A 15,018-nucleotide genomic window follows, 5' to 3' on the forward strand; every position below is an offset into this window, starting at 1 on the left:
CACGCTCAACCCAACACCCCACGGTTAACCACACTATCTACTAACCCTAGCCCTAGCCTTAACTCTAACCTTAACCCTAGCACTTAATCTAAACCTTAACCTAACGGTAACCTTAGCAAGCAGCTGCTTATCAACAGATCGTCAGTTGCTTATCAACAGTTACTTATCAACAGACAGCATGATGTAGAGCAAATAAAGTGTGACCATCTATCCCTTGATGATAGGTGGGGCAAACCACATGCTTTCAAATGAACATTCCTCAACTGTTTGTAATGAGTTTCTAGTGGGTGTGATGGGTAAACCAGTTAATGACAGTAATATTGGCTATAATAGAGAAATAATGAGGTCTTTGTCTTCAGTATGTCAATGGTGTCTAACAAATAAAGCTGTTCCTTTCATACTGAGTTATTGATATATATATAAAACAAACCAAAAAGTTTGCACCGATTTCCTCCCTGAGAGTCTCTCGATACCCCTGATCCCTCTCTCTCACCACAGTGATCTGATGCCAGGGTAAATAAAACTGCTTCTGAAAACAGAATCCCTATTTTCCATATGTCAGTTTGCATGAAAGAGAAACACAACAACCTTTTCTGGGTGATGCAGACATTTCACACACACATAATACAAAAGCAGGTTCAATCTCTCGTGTCATACTTCTATCTTTAGTTTCACATCTTAAATGTGATACTGCACCAATCAGATTGTGAAGTCTCTGTGGGTGAGGGTAGAGCAGCAGAGTTTTGTAAGAGGACAGGGATGAGTTGATAAACCTGTAGGGTCACAATGACAGGAGCAGGAATTACCAGAGAGATAATAAGGTTCCATCCAGAACCACTAGACCACCACTAAAACCTCCAATAGAATCACCACTAGAACCTCCACTACAACAACTAGAACTACCACTGGAAGCACTAGAACCACCACTACAACCACTACAACCACCACCAGAACAATCACCAGAACCACCAGAACTACCACTAGAACCACTAGAACTATCACTAGAACCAACACTAGAACCACTAGAATCACCACTATAACTACTAGAACTACCACTAGAACCACTAGAACAACCACTAGAACCACCACCAGAACTACTAGAACCACCACTAGTACCAAGACTAGAACCACTAGAACTACCACTAGAACCACCAGAACTACCACTGGAACCACCACTAAAACCACTTGAACTACCACTAGAACCATCACTAGAACCACTAGAACCACCAGAACTACCACTAGAACCACTAGAACCACCACTAGAACTAGAATAACTACAACTAGAACCACCACTAGAACCACTAGAACTACCACTAGAACCACTAGAACAACCACTAGAACCACTATAACTACCACTAGAACCACTAGAACAACCACTAGAATCCCCACTGGAACCATGAGAACCACCACTAGAACCACTAGAACCACCACTAGAACTACCGCTAGAACCACTAGAACCACCAGAACCACTAGATTCACCATTAGAACCACCACTGGAACCATTAGAGCCACCACTAGAACAACTAGAACCACCACTAGAACCACTAGAACTACCACTGGAACCACCACTGAAACTGATAGGCCTTTGCACTCAAGTACAGAACAGTTCTACATTCTAGTTCAGAAGAGACTGGTCATTGTAGGAAGTGTGCGACCATCCTCCTCTATCTGAATTTTTTTAAACAATTTTTAAAAGAAGCATGAAACATGAAAACATGTATACTTTTTTTATATACTAAATATCTTAAACCGTCTAACTGTAAGTCGCTCTGTAAAATAACTTCTACTAAGTGACAAATGTAAATGCATGTCACAAAAAAAAAAGATTTTGGAAGGTAGTCTCAACAGCACCTCATATACCGGAGGAGGGCAAAGTTTGTCCTCCAGCTCCATTGACTCCAGTTCAAACCCAGGGAGAATGAACAGGTAACCAATCAGATCTCTTGCAGTAGCAAGTAATTTTTTCTTTCCCATTCAAACAAATAATTGAATAATCTCACATGCTGTAGCCCACATGCTTGATTCAGAAGATCAATATAGGGAGAGGGATTTTTAATTCAGAGAAGAATACATATACATTTTCAAGTTAGCTAAGCATACTATAGCTAGCATGTTTCACAATAGAGTTATTCATTTCAAAAGGGTAAGACTGTGTTTTTAATTGTGCTGCTATTGTGCATACATGAGCTTGTTAGCTAGCTACTAGCTAGCTCTCGACCATGGCGTAACTTAGGGCTTGCTGATGCTAGACGTAAACAATGCACATTGGTGCTGCAATGTTATAGTGAGCGCAGGGAAATTACTAACAGCTTGATGAAAAATATGGTATTTTTTTCCCCCAAAATGTCCTCGATCCTGACCTCAAATTCTAAGTATAAAGTCACTACTGCTTTTGTTCCTTTTTTTATAATGACCTGATTTCCACTCTAGAATGGCTAATTGTACATTCCACTCTAGAAAGAAAATCTCTCCACATTTAAACCTTATTTTAAGAAACGAAGTGACCAATTATTATGGGTCCCCTCCCCTAAAAGCACACCTGGTAAATATGTTATTTATGGGGCTAGGAAGGTGGCATAATTACCTGGTAAAGGGGAGGCCAGTGGGCTGTTGTTGGCCCCAGAGTTGAGGAACACATCCAGAGCTTCCTGGTCAGAGATGTCCATGAGGTCCATCTGCTCCAGCATGTCCACGTTCACCTCCATAGAGGAGATACTGCCCATGGGAGCTGTATGGACAACACATCACACTCAGATACTGGCTGTATATTTACTACTTATCATTAAATCAATTATGTGCTGTTTATTTGGACTGTCATGTGCGTTCTAATAAGATTACATAATAGAGGCTTATCCTTTGTGTACGTGTTTAACTGTTCTTGTGGGGACTTCTGGTTTGTTGGTCCCCACAAGGTCAAATGCTATTTCTAAGGGGTTTAGGGTTAAGGTTATAATTAGGGTTAGGGTTAGGAACTAGGGTTTGGTTTATGGTTAAGGTTAGGTTTTTGGGTTAGGGTTAGGTGTTATGGAAAATAGGATTTTGAATGGGATTGAATTGTGTGTCCCCACAAGCTTAGCTGTACAAGACTGTATGTGGGGGGTGTGTGTGTATGGTTGTGAGTGTGCGGGTGCGGGTGTAGGTGTGTGTGTGTAGGTGTGCGTATTGAGCATCTCTCACGTTTCCTGCTGTCAATGTGCAGGTGAGCCGAGGACAGGAGGATGTCCATATCGTGCTGATACACCTCCTCAAAGAAGCGCTGTCTCTCCCTCAGCTTCAGATGCTGGGCTGAGTCATTGTCCAACACAATCTGAGAGTTGTCTGTCTCCACTAGCAATCAAAACATAACACATACAACCCAAATGTCAATCAAAATCCTCAAAAGGGATGTGTTGTATAGGTTGAGGTTTACATTGTCAGGCCAACAGAGGGCGGTAAAACATCAACATTTTCAGCTTGGGACTACCTGAATGTATTGGATTGCATAGATATCAGTTTGAGAAAACCCATTTAAAACATGTGGGATATACTCAGGATGAGGAGACCAATAACAATGCATTTCTTTGAACATGTAATAAAACATGTGCTATCACAGACTGGAACATGTTCCGGGATTCTTCCGATGATATTGAGAAATACACCACATCAGTCACTGGCTTTATCAATAAGTGCATTGAGGACGTCGTCCCCACAGTGACTGTACGCACATACCCCAACCAGAAGCCATGGATTACAGGCAACATTCGCACTGCGCTAAAGGGTAGAGCTGCCGCTTACAAGGTGGGGGACTCTAACCCGGAAGCTTACAAGAAATCCTGCTATGCTCTGCGACTAACCATCAAAAAGGCAAAGCTAAGATTGAATCATACTACACCGGCTCCGACGCTCGTCGGATGTGGCAGGGCTTGCAAACTATTACAGACTACAAAGGGACAAGAGCCTACCAGACGAGCTAACTCACTTCTATGCTCGCTTCGAGGCAAGCAACACTGAGGCATGCATGAGAGCATCAGCTGTTCCGGACAACTGTGTGATCACGCTCTCCGTAGCCGACGTGAGTTAAACCTTTAAACAGGTCAACATACTCAAGGCTGTGGGGCCAGACGGATTACCGTCTGTGCTCCGGGTGTGAATCCATTATTTTATTTAATGACGAAAAAACACAAAGAACTCTTAAACAAAAACAACAAAACGAACGTGACGCTATGACAACAAGTGCAGACACAGGCAACTACACATAGACAATAACCCACAAACCACAATACAGAACAGGCTACCTAAATATGGTTCCCAATCAGAGACAACGACAAACACCTGCCACTGATTGAGAACCATATCAGGCCAAAACACATAGAAACGGACTAACTAGACATGCAACATAGAATGCCCACTCATATCACACCCTGACCAAACAAAACATAGAAACAAACAACTCAAATAATGGTCAGAGTGTGTCAATACCAACATGTTTCAAGCAGTCCACCATAGTCTCTGTGCCCAAGAACACAAAGGCAACCTGCCTAAATGACTACAGACCCTTAGCACTCACGTCCGTAGCCATGAAGTGCTTTGAAAGGCTGGTAATGGCTCACATCAACACCATTATCCCAGAAACCCTAGACCCACTCCAATTTGCATACCGCAGAAACAAATCCACAGATGATGCAATCTCTATTGCAATCTCTATGCAATCTCTAACTCTATATCCACACTGCTCTTTCCCACCTGGACAAAAGGAACACCTATGTGAGAATGCTATTCATTGACGACAGCTCAGCGTTCAACACCATAGTACCCTCAAAGCTCATCACTAAGCTAAGGAACCTGGGACTAAACACCTCCCTCTGCAACTGGATACTGGACTTCCTGATGGGCCGCCCCCAGGTGGTGAAGGTAGATAGCAACACATCTGCCACGCTGATCCTCAACACTGGAGCTCCCCAGGGGTGCGTGCTCAGTCCCCTCCTGTACTCCCTGTTCACCCACGACTGCATGAGTCAGGCACGACTCCAACACCATTATTAAGTTTGCAGACGACACAACAGTGGTAGGCCTGATCACCGACAACGACGAGACAGCCTATAGGGAGGAGGTCAGAGACTTCTGCCTGCCATCCAGGACCTCTACGCCAGGCGGTGCCAGAGGACGGCCCTAAAAATTGTCAAAGACCCCAGTCACCACAGTCATAGACTGTTGTCTCTACTACCGCATGGCAAGCGGTACCAGAGTGCCAAGTCTGGGACAAAAAGGCTTCTCAACAGTTTTTACCCCCAAGCCATAAGACTCATGAACAGGTAACCAAATGGTTACCCGGACTATTTGCATTGTGTGGCCCCCCAACCCTTCTTTTACGCTGCTGCTACTCTCTCTTTATCTTATATGCATAGTCACTTTAACTATACGTTCACGTACATACTACCTCAATAAGCCTGACTAAACGGGGTCTGTATATAGCCTTGTTACTCCTATTTTCAAATGTCTTTTTACTGTTGTTTTATTTCTTTACTTACCTACACACACACACACACACACACACACACACACACACACACACACACACACACACACAACTTTTTTCGCACTATTGGTTACTAAGCATTTCACTGTAAGGTCTACACCTGTTGTATTCGGTGCACATGACAAACAAATTTTGATTTGATGTGATTTATGCATTTCTTGGGAGCCATTCTGAAATCCAAAATGTGGGTAACAAATTGCAGTCTATTCCCAGGAGAAAGGGAGGACACATGTCCACAGGCACACCTCCAGTCAGTCCTGTCTTGTCCTGGGCTAACCAGCTGGGGTTGTATAACTGTGTTATGTCCTCCTCAGCACACTCCAGTCACACTCCCACTGGGCTTAATGAGCTGACACTGTGACTCATGTCACCCCCTGTGTGTGTGACTGTGTGTGTGTGTGTGACCTTGTGTGTGTGTGGATGACTGCTTGTGTGTTTGTGTGTGACTGCGTGTGCATGTGTGTGATCTTGTGTGTGTGACTGTGTGTGTGTGCATGACTGCATGTGTGTGTGCATGCAAATGACCTGACATGGGACTTGGCTGAGGATTCAGCTAAACATTTAAACATTAACTTCTGCCATCTGAGTGGCCATCCTTCTTCAGAGTTCTTATATGGTCTGTTTTCACGCTGTCAATCACAAGTGTCATCAATCAATACTCCTGATACTGAAGTTAGTAAGTTGTCACTCATTCCTTCTAGAAGCCTGTAATTCGCTCATTTGTTGGAGGCAGAGACCTTTTCTGACTCCAGTTTGTTAGACCATCTGTTGATATAGGGGATATTACCATGGAGAAAATATGCATTCAGCCTGGATATTTAATAAAAAAAGAGGTTGAGAATTTTTGCTGTATTTAACCATTTCTGTGAGGTCTCTCTGCTTTAGGAGGCAGGCTGAGCGTTATGTGTGTCACGTGCCATGCAGCCTGGATTGTGCCCTATGCAGAAGGGCACGGGGTTGGAGACACCCACAAACCGAGGGTGGGGGGGGGGGTCGCTCTAATAAGAGAGTCACACAAGAATACCACGGCAACTAAGAGCTAAGAGACGGTTGATGATGACTTGACTGTACAGCTTATGTAAACTACAGCGCCCTTAGCCACCGAACCCACGGATCTGTCAAAGAGGTCCCACACATATAGGCAAGCAGAAACACACACGGGTGTGCACATGCACGCTACACACACACACACACACACACACACACACACACACACACACACACACACACACACACACACACACACACACACAGAAACTTTTCTATCCCACTCCCTGCATCTGTCTTAGTCCACTAATGATGTTTCAACATGTAGAATTATTAAATTAACTGGAATATCATCTAAACGTACCCTCATAATTTCTGTAAGTAGGCTGGCTCAGACAAGGTTCCACAGATAGATACTCACTAATCAGAGGCATCTGAATCTAATGTAATGAGTGATCATTGTATAATGAGTGTGGTATAATAATGATGCATTCTCCATTCATCTCTAAGTGGGCAACTTCAAAGACTGGGCTTGACGTTCAGGGCCAGTTCAGTCAAGGGCAATGAGACCGAGTCAGACACTGAGTATGGGAGTTCATTGTTCAACTTGCCATTTGTGATTATGTATATGTCAAGACTCATCAGCCATGTAGAAGTATTTGGGAAACTGATGTAAAGTATGTAAGTTTGGTAACACTTTAGTTAACATCCAGCGTCATAACACGTTATGACACGGTCATAACCTGTTATAATATGATCATAACTCTGTCATGACACATATATTTAAACCTGTTGTGACATATATTGCGTTAGTTTATGGCTGGTTGTGACAACAACACTATAGTGTAAAAACCCACAAAACCTATCACACAAGGCAAAACATTCCATTACACCATAGCTTACTTGTCAACAGTCTGTTTATGTTGTTAATTATCATTGTTATTGCTCACACATTGATGTCAGACATGCACCTACCCCAATGCTCTGTTGCTGATGACTGGGATAAATGCCGGAGCAGATTTCAGGAACAGGAGAAGACACCCTCTTTTTGACTGATGACTGACATAATGGCATGTACGTGATAGGCCTATCTGGCTTATATGATTATGATGGCCATAATGCTTCTTGACAATGTCATGAAGTGCTTTTTCTTAGCCTAAGTAAAGTGACACATGACGGTCATAATGCTTCATGACAGTGTCATAAAGTATATTTTGACGTTGAAATTGTACGTCTTTCCATGTCCTGAGGACGTCGGGAAATGCCTTCAAAACCGGCCAATGGGGACAACAGTGAGTAATATTACCATCAATTGGGCTTGAATGTGACTGTGAGACCCCTGCTGCATCTGTGTCCTGATATATGCCATGCACCTCTGACACACTGTCTTATGCAACGGTCCAAAATAATAAGCCAATGCATGGTTATACAATAATGCGACAAAAGAACACATAAGTCCCAGTGGCTTTTCTTCAGAGCACTCAACATTTCCACTGGGTAAGTGCTTCTGTTGACTGTTGAGTTTGGGTGCTCACATAAACCAAATATGCATTTAATGGAGGTTCCCATTCTATTTTGGTGATTGTGTCATGTTATTACTTTTATCCAACAAACTGTACTTATTAAATGAATGCATTTTCATGGTTACATGTTTTTCTTAATCTGCAGAGACCAGATGGTGAGGTCAGAATTCTGCAGCCAGGCCAGAGTTCTGTCAGTGGGTGGTCTGTGACTAACACATAGTTAAACACTCAGTTACAGTAGCTGTTGCATAGACATGATACATGTAAATCCATATAGTCTGTACCCATCACACAGTATCTATAAGTGTATTTCTGGACATATTCAATCCCTATCCCAGTCTGCTGTCCCCACATGGGTCAAGATGGCCACCATTGTTCCTGTTCCCAAGAAAGCTAAAGTAGCTGAACTAAATGACTATCACCCCGTTGCAGTCACTTCTGTCATCATGAAGTGCTTTGAGAGACTAGTAAGGGTCATATCACCTCCACCCTACATTTTTTTTTCACCTTTATTTAACCAGGTAGGCAAGTTGAGAACAAGTTCTCATTTACAATTGCGACCTGGCCAAGATAAAGCAAAGCAGTTCGACAGATACAACAACACAGAGTTACACTTGGAGTAAAACAAACATACAGTCAATAATACAGTAGAAAAATAAGTCTATATACAATGTGAGCAAATGAGGTGAGATAAGGGAGGTAAAGGCAAAAAAAGGCCATGGTGGCGAAGTAAATACAATATAGCAAGTAAAACACTTGAACGGTAGATTTGCAGTGGGAGAATGTGCAAGGTAGAGATAGAAATAATGGGGTGCAAAGGATCAAAATAAATAAATAAATAGATACAACAACACAGAGTTACACTTGGAGTAAAACAAACATACAGTCAATAATACAGTAGAAAAATAAGTCTATATACAATGTGAGCAAATGAGGTGAGATAAGGGAGGTAAAGGCAAAAAAAGGCCATGGTGGTGAAGTAAATACAATATAGCAAGTAAAACACTTGAACGGTAGATTTGCAGTGGAAGTGTTATGCACGTGAGTGAGGACCCAAAAGCGGTTCAACAAAAACAGAGTCCTTTAATGTCAAAACACAGGTAAGACATAGATCCTCTTCAAATGTATATGATGGCAAAATAAACAACCCGTAGAGAGGGCGACAAATGAAACATAAAGTCCTTCTGAATATCACAGAAGAGTTCCCCTTCTAGCAGCAGAGGAGAATAGCTGGGTTAGAGTCCCCTTCTAGCAGCAGAGGAGAATAGCTGGGTTGTAGAGGACAGAGGTACCTGATCACACGTAGCCTCAGATGAACAGGCAGATTCCGACAGGACAGGACAAGGTTGAAGCAAACGAGACGATAGTTTGGTTCTGGCATGAGAAACTCAAACGAGAATCTGACAAAGACAGAAGCAGGAACAGAGAGAGAAATAGAGACCTAATCAGAGGGGAAAAAGGGAACAGGTGGGAAAAGGGTGAACGAGGTAGTTAGAGAAGATGAGGAGCAGCTGGGGGAAGGAGGGGAAGAGAAGGTAACCTAATACGACCAGCAGAGGGAGACGGAGTGAAGAGAAAGAACAGGAACAAGACATAATATGACAATACATGACAGTACCCCCCCACTCACCGAGCGCCTCCTGGCGCACTCGAGGAGGAAACCTGGCGGCAACGGAGGAAATCATCGATCAGCGAACGGTCCAGCACGTCCGAGAGGGAACCCAACTCCTTTCCTCAGGACCGTACCCCTCCCAATCCACTAGGTACTGATGACCACGGCCCCGAGGATGCATGTCCAAAATCTTACGGACCCTGTAGATAGGTGCGCCCTTGACAAGGATGGGGGGGGTGGAAGACGAGCGGGGGCGCGAAGAACGGGCTTAACACAGGAGACATGGAAGACCGGGTGGACGCGACGAAGATATCGCGGAAGAAGAAGTCGCACTGCGACAGGATTAATGATCTGAGAAATACGGAACGGACCAATGAACCGCGGGGTCAACTTGCGAGAAGCTGTCTTAAGGGGAAGGTTCTGAGTGGAGAGCCAAACTCTCTGACCGCGACAATATCTAGGACTCTTAGTTCTACGCTTATTAGCGGCTCTCACAGTCTGCGCCCTATAACGGCAAAGTGCAGACCTGACCCTCTTCCAGGTGCGCTCGCAACGTTGGACAAAAGCCTGAGCGGAGGGGACGCTGGACTCGGCGAACTGAGACGAGAACAGCGGAGGCTGGTACCCGAGGCTACTCTGAAAAGGAGATAGCCCGGTCGCAGACGAAGGAAGCGAGTTGTGGGCGTATTCTGCCCAGGGGAGCTGTTCTGACCAAGACGCAGGGTTACGAAAAGAAAGACTGCGTAAGATGCGACCAATAGTCTGATTGGCCCGTTCTGCTTGACCGTTAGACTGGGGGTGAAAGCCGGAAGAGAGACTGACGGAAGCCCCAATCAAACGGCAAAACTCCCTCCAAAATTGAGACGTGAATTGCGGACCCCTGTCCGAAACGACGTCTGACGGAAGGCCATGAATTCTGAAAACATTCTCGATGATGATTTGTGCCGTTTCTTTAGCAGAAGGGAGCTTAGCGAGGGGAATAAAATGAGCCGCCTTAGAGAACCTATCGACAACCGTAAGAATAACAGTCTTCCCCGCTGACGAAGGCAGTCCGGTGATAAAATCTAAGGCGATGTGAGACCACGGTCGAGAGGGAATGGGAAGCATGCTCCCGGGTGGGCCACCAAAAACGCTGGCGAATGGAAGCAAGCGTACCCCGAACGCCGGGGTGGCCGGCTAACTTGGCAGAGTGAGCCCACTGAAGAACGGCCAGATGAGTAGGAACGGGAACGAAAAGAAGGTTCCTAGGACAAGCGCGCGGCGACGGAGTGTGAGTGAGTGCTTGCTTTACCTGCCTCTCAATTCCCAGACAGTCAACCCGACAACACGCCCCTCAGGGAGAATCCCCTCGGGGTCAGTGGAGGCTACTGAAGAACTGAAGAGACGAGATAAAGCATCAGACTTGGTGTTCTTAGAGCCCGGACGATAAGAAATCACGAACTCGAAACGAGCGAAAAACAGCGCCCAACGAGCCTGACGCGCATTAAGTCGTTTGGCAGAACGGATGTACTCAAGGTTCCTATGGTCAGTCCGAACGACAAAAGGAACGGTCGCCCCCTCCAACCACTGTCGCCATTCGCCTAGGGCTAAGCGGATGGCGAGCAGTTCGCGGTTTCCCACATCATAGTTACGTTCCGACGGCGACAGGCGATGAGAAAAATACGCGCAAGGGTGGACCTTGTCGTCAGAGAGGGAGCGCTGAGAAAGAATGGCTCCCACGCCCACCTCTGACGCGTCAACATCGACAACGAACTGTCTAGAGACGTCAGGTGTAACAAGGATAGGTGCGGATGTAAAACGATTCTTGAGGAGATCAAAAGCCCCCTGGGCGGAAACAGACCACTTAAAGCACGTCTTGACAGAAGTAAGGGCTGTGAGAGGAGCTGCCACCTGACCGAAATTACGGATGAAACGACGATAGAAATTCGCGAAGCCGAGAAAGCGCTGCAGCTCGACGCGTGACTTAGGGACGGGCCAATCAATGACAGCTTGGACCTTAGCGGGATCCATCTTAATGCCTTCAGCGGAAATAACAGAACCGAGAAATGTGATGGAGGAGGCATGAAAAGTGCACTTCTCAGCCTTCACAAAAAGACAATTCTCTAAAAGGCGCTGGAGGACACGTCGAACGTGCTGAACATGAATCTGGAGTGACGGTGAAAAAATCAGGATATAGTCAAGGTAAACGAAAACAAAGATGTTCAGCATGTCTCTCAGGACGTCATTGACTAATGCCTGAAAGACAGCTGGAGCGTTAGCGAGGCCGAAAGGAAGAACCCGGTATTCAAAGTGCCCTAACGGAGTGTTAAACGCCGTCTTCCACTCGTCCCCCTCCCTGATGCGCACGAGATGGTAAGCGTTACGAAGATCCAACTTAGTGAAAAACCTGGCTCCCTGCAGGATCTCGAAGGCTGAAGACATAAGAGGAAGCGGATAACGATTCTTCACTGTTATGTCATTCAGCCCTCGATAATCTATGCAGGGGCGCAGGGACCCGTCCTTCTTCTTAACAAAAAAAAAACCCCGCTCCGGCGGGAGAGGAGGAGGGGACTATGGTACCGGCGTCAAGAGCTACAGACAAATAATCCTCGAGAGCCTTACGTTCGGGAGCCGACAGAGAGTATAGTCTACCCCGGGGGGGGAGTGGTTCCCGGAAGGAGATCAATACTACAATCATACGACCGGTGTGGAGGAAGAGAGGTGGCCCTGGACCGACTGAACACCGTGCGCAGATCGTGATATTCCTCCGGCACCCCTGTCAAATCACCAGGCTCCTCCTGTGAAGAAGAGACAGAGGAAACAGGAGGGATAGCAGACATTAAACATTTCACATGACAAGAGACGTTCCAGGAGAGGATAGAATTACTAGACCAATTAATAGAAGGATTATGACAAACTAGCCAGGGATGGCCCAAAACAACAGGTGTAAAAGGTGAATGAAAAATTAAAAAAGAAAGGGTTTCGCTATGATTACCAGAGACAGTGAGGGTTAAAGGTAGCGTCTCACGCTGAATCCTGGGGAGAGAACTACCATCCAAAGCGAACAAGGCCGTGGGCTTCCTTAACTGTCTGAGAGGAATGTCATGTTCCCGAGCCCAGGTCTCGTCCATAAAACAGCCCTCCGCCCCAGAGTCTATCAAGGCACTGCAGGAAGCTGACGAACCGGTCCAGCGTAGATGGACCGACAAGGTAGTGCAGGATCTTGAAGGAGAGACCAGAGTAGTAGCGCTCACCAGTAGCCCTCCGCTTACTGATGAGCTCTGGCTTTTACTGGACATGAAGTGACAAAATGACCAGCGGAACCGCAATAGAGACAGAGGCGGTTGGTGATTCTCCGTTCCCTCTCCTTAGTTGAGATGTGGATACCCCCCAGCTGCATAGGCTCAGCACCCGAGCCGGCGGAGGAAGATGGTAGTGATGCGGAGAGGGGGGCAACGGAGAACGCAAGCTCCTTTCCACGAGCTCGGTGACGAAGATCAACCCGTCGCTCTATGCGAATAGCGAGTTCAATCAAGGAATCCACGCTGGAAGGAACCTCCCGGGAGAGAATCTCATCCTTTACCTCCGCGCGGAGACCCTCCAGAAAACGAGCGAGCAAAGCCGGCTCGTTCCAGTCACTGGAGGCAGCAAGAGTGCGAAACTCAATAGAGTAATCTGTTATGGATCGATTACCTTGACATAGGGAAGACAGGACCCTGGAAGCCTCCTCCCCAAAAACAGAACGATCAAAAACCTGTATCATCTCCTCCTTAAAGTCCTGATACTTGTTAGTACACTCAGCCCTCGCCTCCCAGATTGCCGTGCCCCACTCACGAGCCCGTCCAGTAAGGAGAGATATGACGTAGGCGATACGAGCTGTGCTCCTGGAGTAAGTGTTGGGCTGGAGAGAAAACACAATATCACACTGGGTGAGGAACGAGCGGCATTCAGTGGGCTCCCCAGAGTAACACGGCGGGTTATTGATTCTGGGCTCCGGAGATTCGAAAGCCCTGGAAGTGGCCGGTGGATCGAGGCGGAGATGGTGAATCTGTTCTGTGAGGTTGGAGACTTGGGCGGCCAGGGTCTCAACGGCATGTTGAGCAGCAGACAATTCCTGCTCGTGTCTGCCTAGCATCGCTCCCTGGATCTCGACGGCTGAGTGGAGAGGATCCGAAGTCGCTGGGTCCATTCTTGGTCAGATTCTTCTGTTATGCACGTGAGTGAGGACCCAAAAGCGGTTTAACAAAAACAGAGTCCTTTAATGTCAAAACACAGGTAAGACATAGATCCTCTTCAAATGTATATGATGGCAAAATAAACAACCCGCAGAGAGGGCGACAAATGAAACATAAAGTCCTTCTGAATATCACAGAAGAGTTCCCCTTCTAGCAGCAGAGGAGAATAGCTGGGTTAGAGTCCCCTTCTAGCAGCAGAGGAGAATAGCTGGGTTGTAGAGGACAGAGGTACCTGATCACACGTAGCCTCAGATGAACAGGCAGATTCCGACAGGACAGGACAAGGTTGAAGCAAACGAGACGATAGTTTGGTTCTGGCATGAGAAACTCAAACGAGAATCTGACAAAGACAGAAGCAGGAACAGAGAGAGAAATAGAGACCTAATCAGAGGGAAAAAAGGGAACAGGTGGGAAAAGGGTGAACGAGGTAGTTAGAGAAGATGAGGAGCAGCTGGGGGAAGGAGGGGAAGAGAAGGTAACCTAATACGACCAGCAGAGGGAGACGGAGTGAAGAGAAAGAACAGGAACAAGACATAATATGACAATACATGACAGGAAGAATGTGCAAAGTCTGTGCTAAATCATTGAAAAGTGAAAGACTAAATTTACATACATGTGATGCTTTAGTGAATTCCAGAATGTCTGGAATAGAAAAGGCAGAAATAAAACAATTCAATAAACATTCGCAGCCAGTCATCCAAAACATAGATCTATGCAGTCGTTAAATTCCTATAGAAGGTGGCAAAGGCTGAGGATGTGTGTTCAACAGGCAGCCAAGGGAGCCAAATAAATAAATACAGTAGGTGGAGAGGTAGTTGTTTGGGCTAAATTATAGATGGGCTATGTACAGGTGCAGTAATCTGTGAGCTGCTCTGACAGTGTTACACCCTGACCATAGTTTGCTTTGTATGTTTCTATGTTTTGTTTGGTCAGGGTGTGATCTGAGTGGGCATTCTATGTTGTGTGTCTAGTTTGTCTGTTTCTAAGGTCTTCGAAAGCCAAGTTAACAAACAGATTACTGACCATTTTGAATTCCACCATACCTTCTCCGCTATGCAATCTGGTTTCAGAGCTTGTCATGGGTGCACCTCAGCCACGCTCAAGGTTCTAACGACATCATAACCACCATCGATAAGAGACATTACTGTGCAGCCGTATTCATCGGCC

The 15,018-nt window shown here is 45.8% G+C and overlaps 1 protein-coding gene across 1 annotated transcript in view; it reads right to left on the reverse strand.

Moving 5' to 3' along the window:
- Nucleotides 1–15,018, reverse strand: part of LOC110492401 (dysbindin) — a 34,445-nt gene that overhangs the window by 3,233 nt on the left and 16,194 nt on the right. The window contains exons 2-3 of the mRNA XM_021566689.2: nt 3,178–3,327; nt 2,585–2,728 (exon numbers count right to left, since the gene is read on the reverse strand). Coding sequence (XP_021422364.2) covers nt 2,585–2,728; nt 3,178–3,327 — 294 coding nt within the window. The remainder of the gene's footprint in view (nt 1–2,584; nt 2,729–3,177; nt 3,328–15,018) is intronic.

Source organism: Oncorhynchus mykiss, chromosome 16 (assembly GCF_013265735.2).
Source record: "Oncorhynchus mykiss isolate Arlee chromosome 16, USDA_OmykA_1.1, whole genome shotgun sequence".
Classification (NCBI taxonomy): Eukaryota; Metazoa; Chordata; class Actinopteri; order Salmoniformes; family Salmonidae; genus Oncorhynchus; species Oncorhynchus mykiss.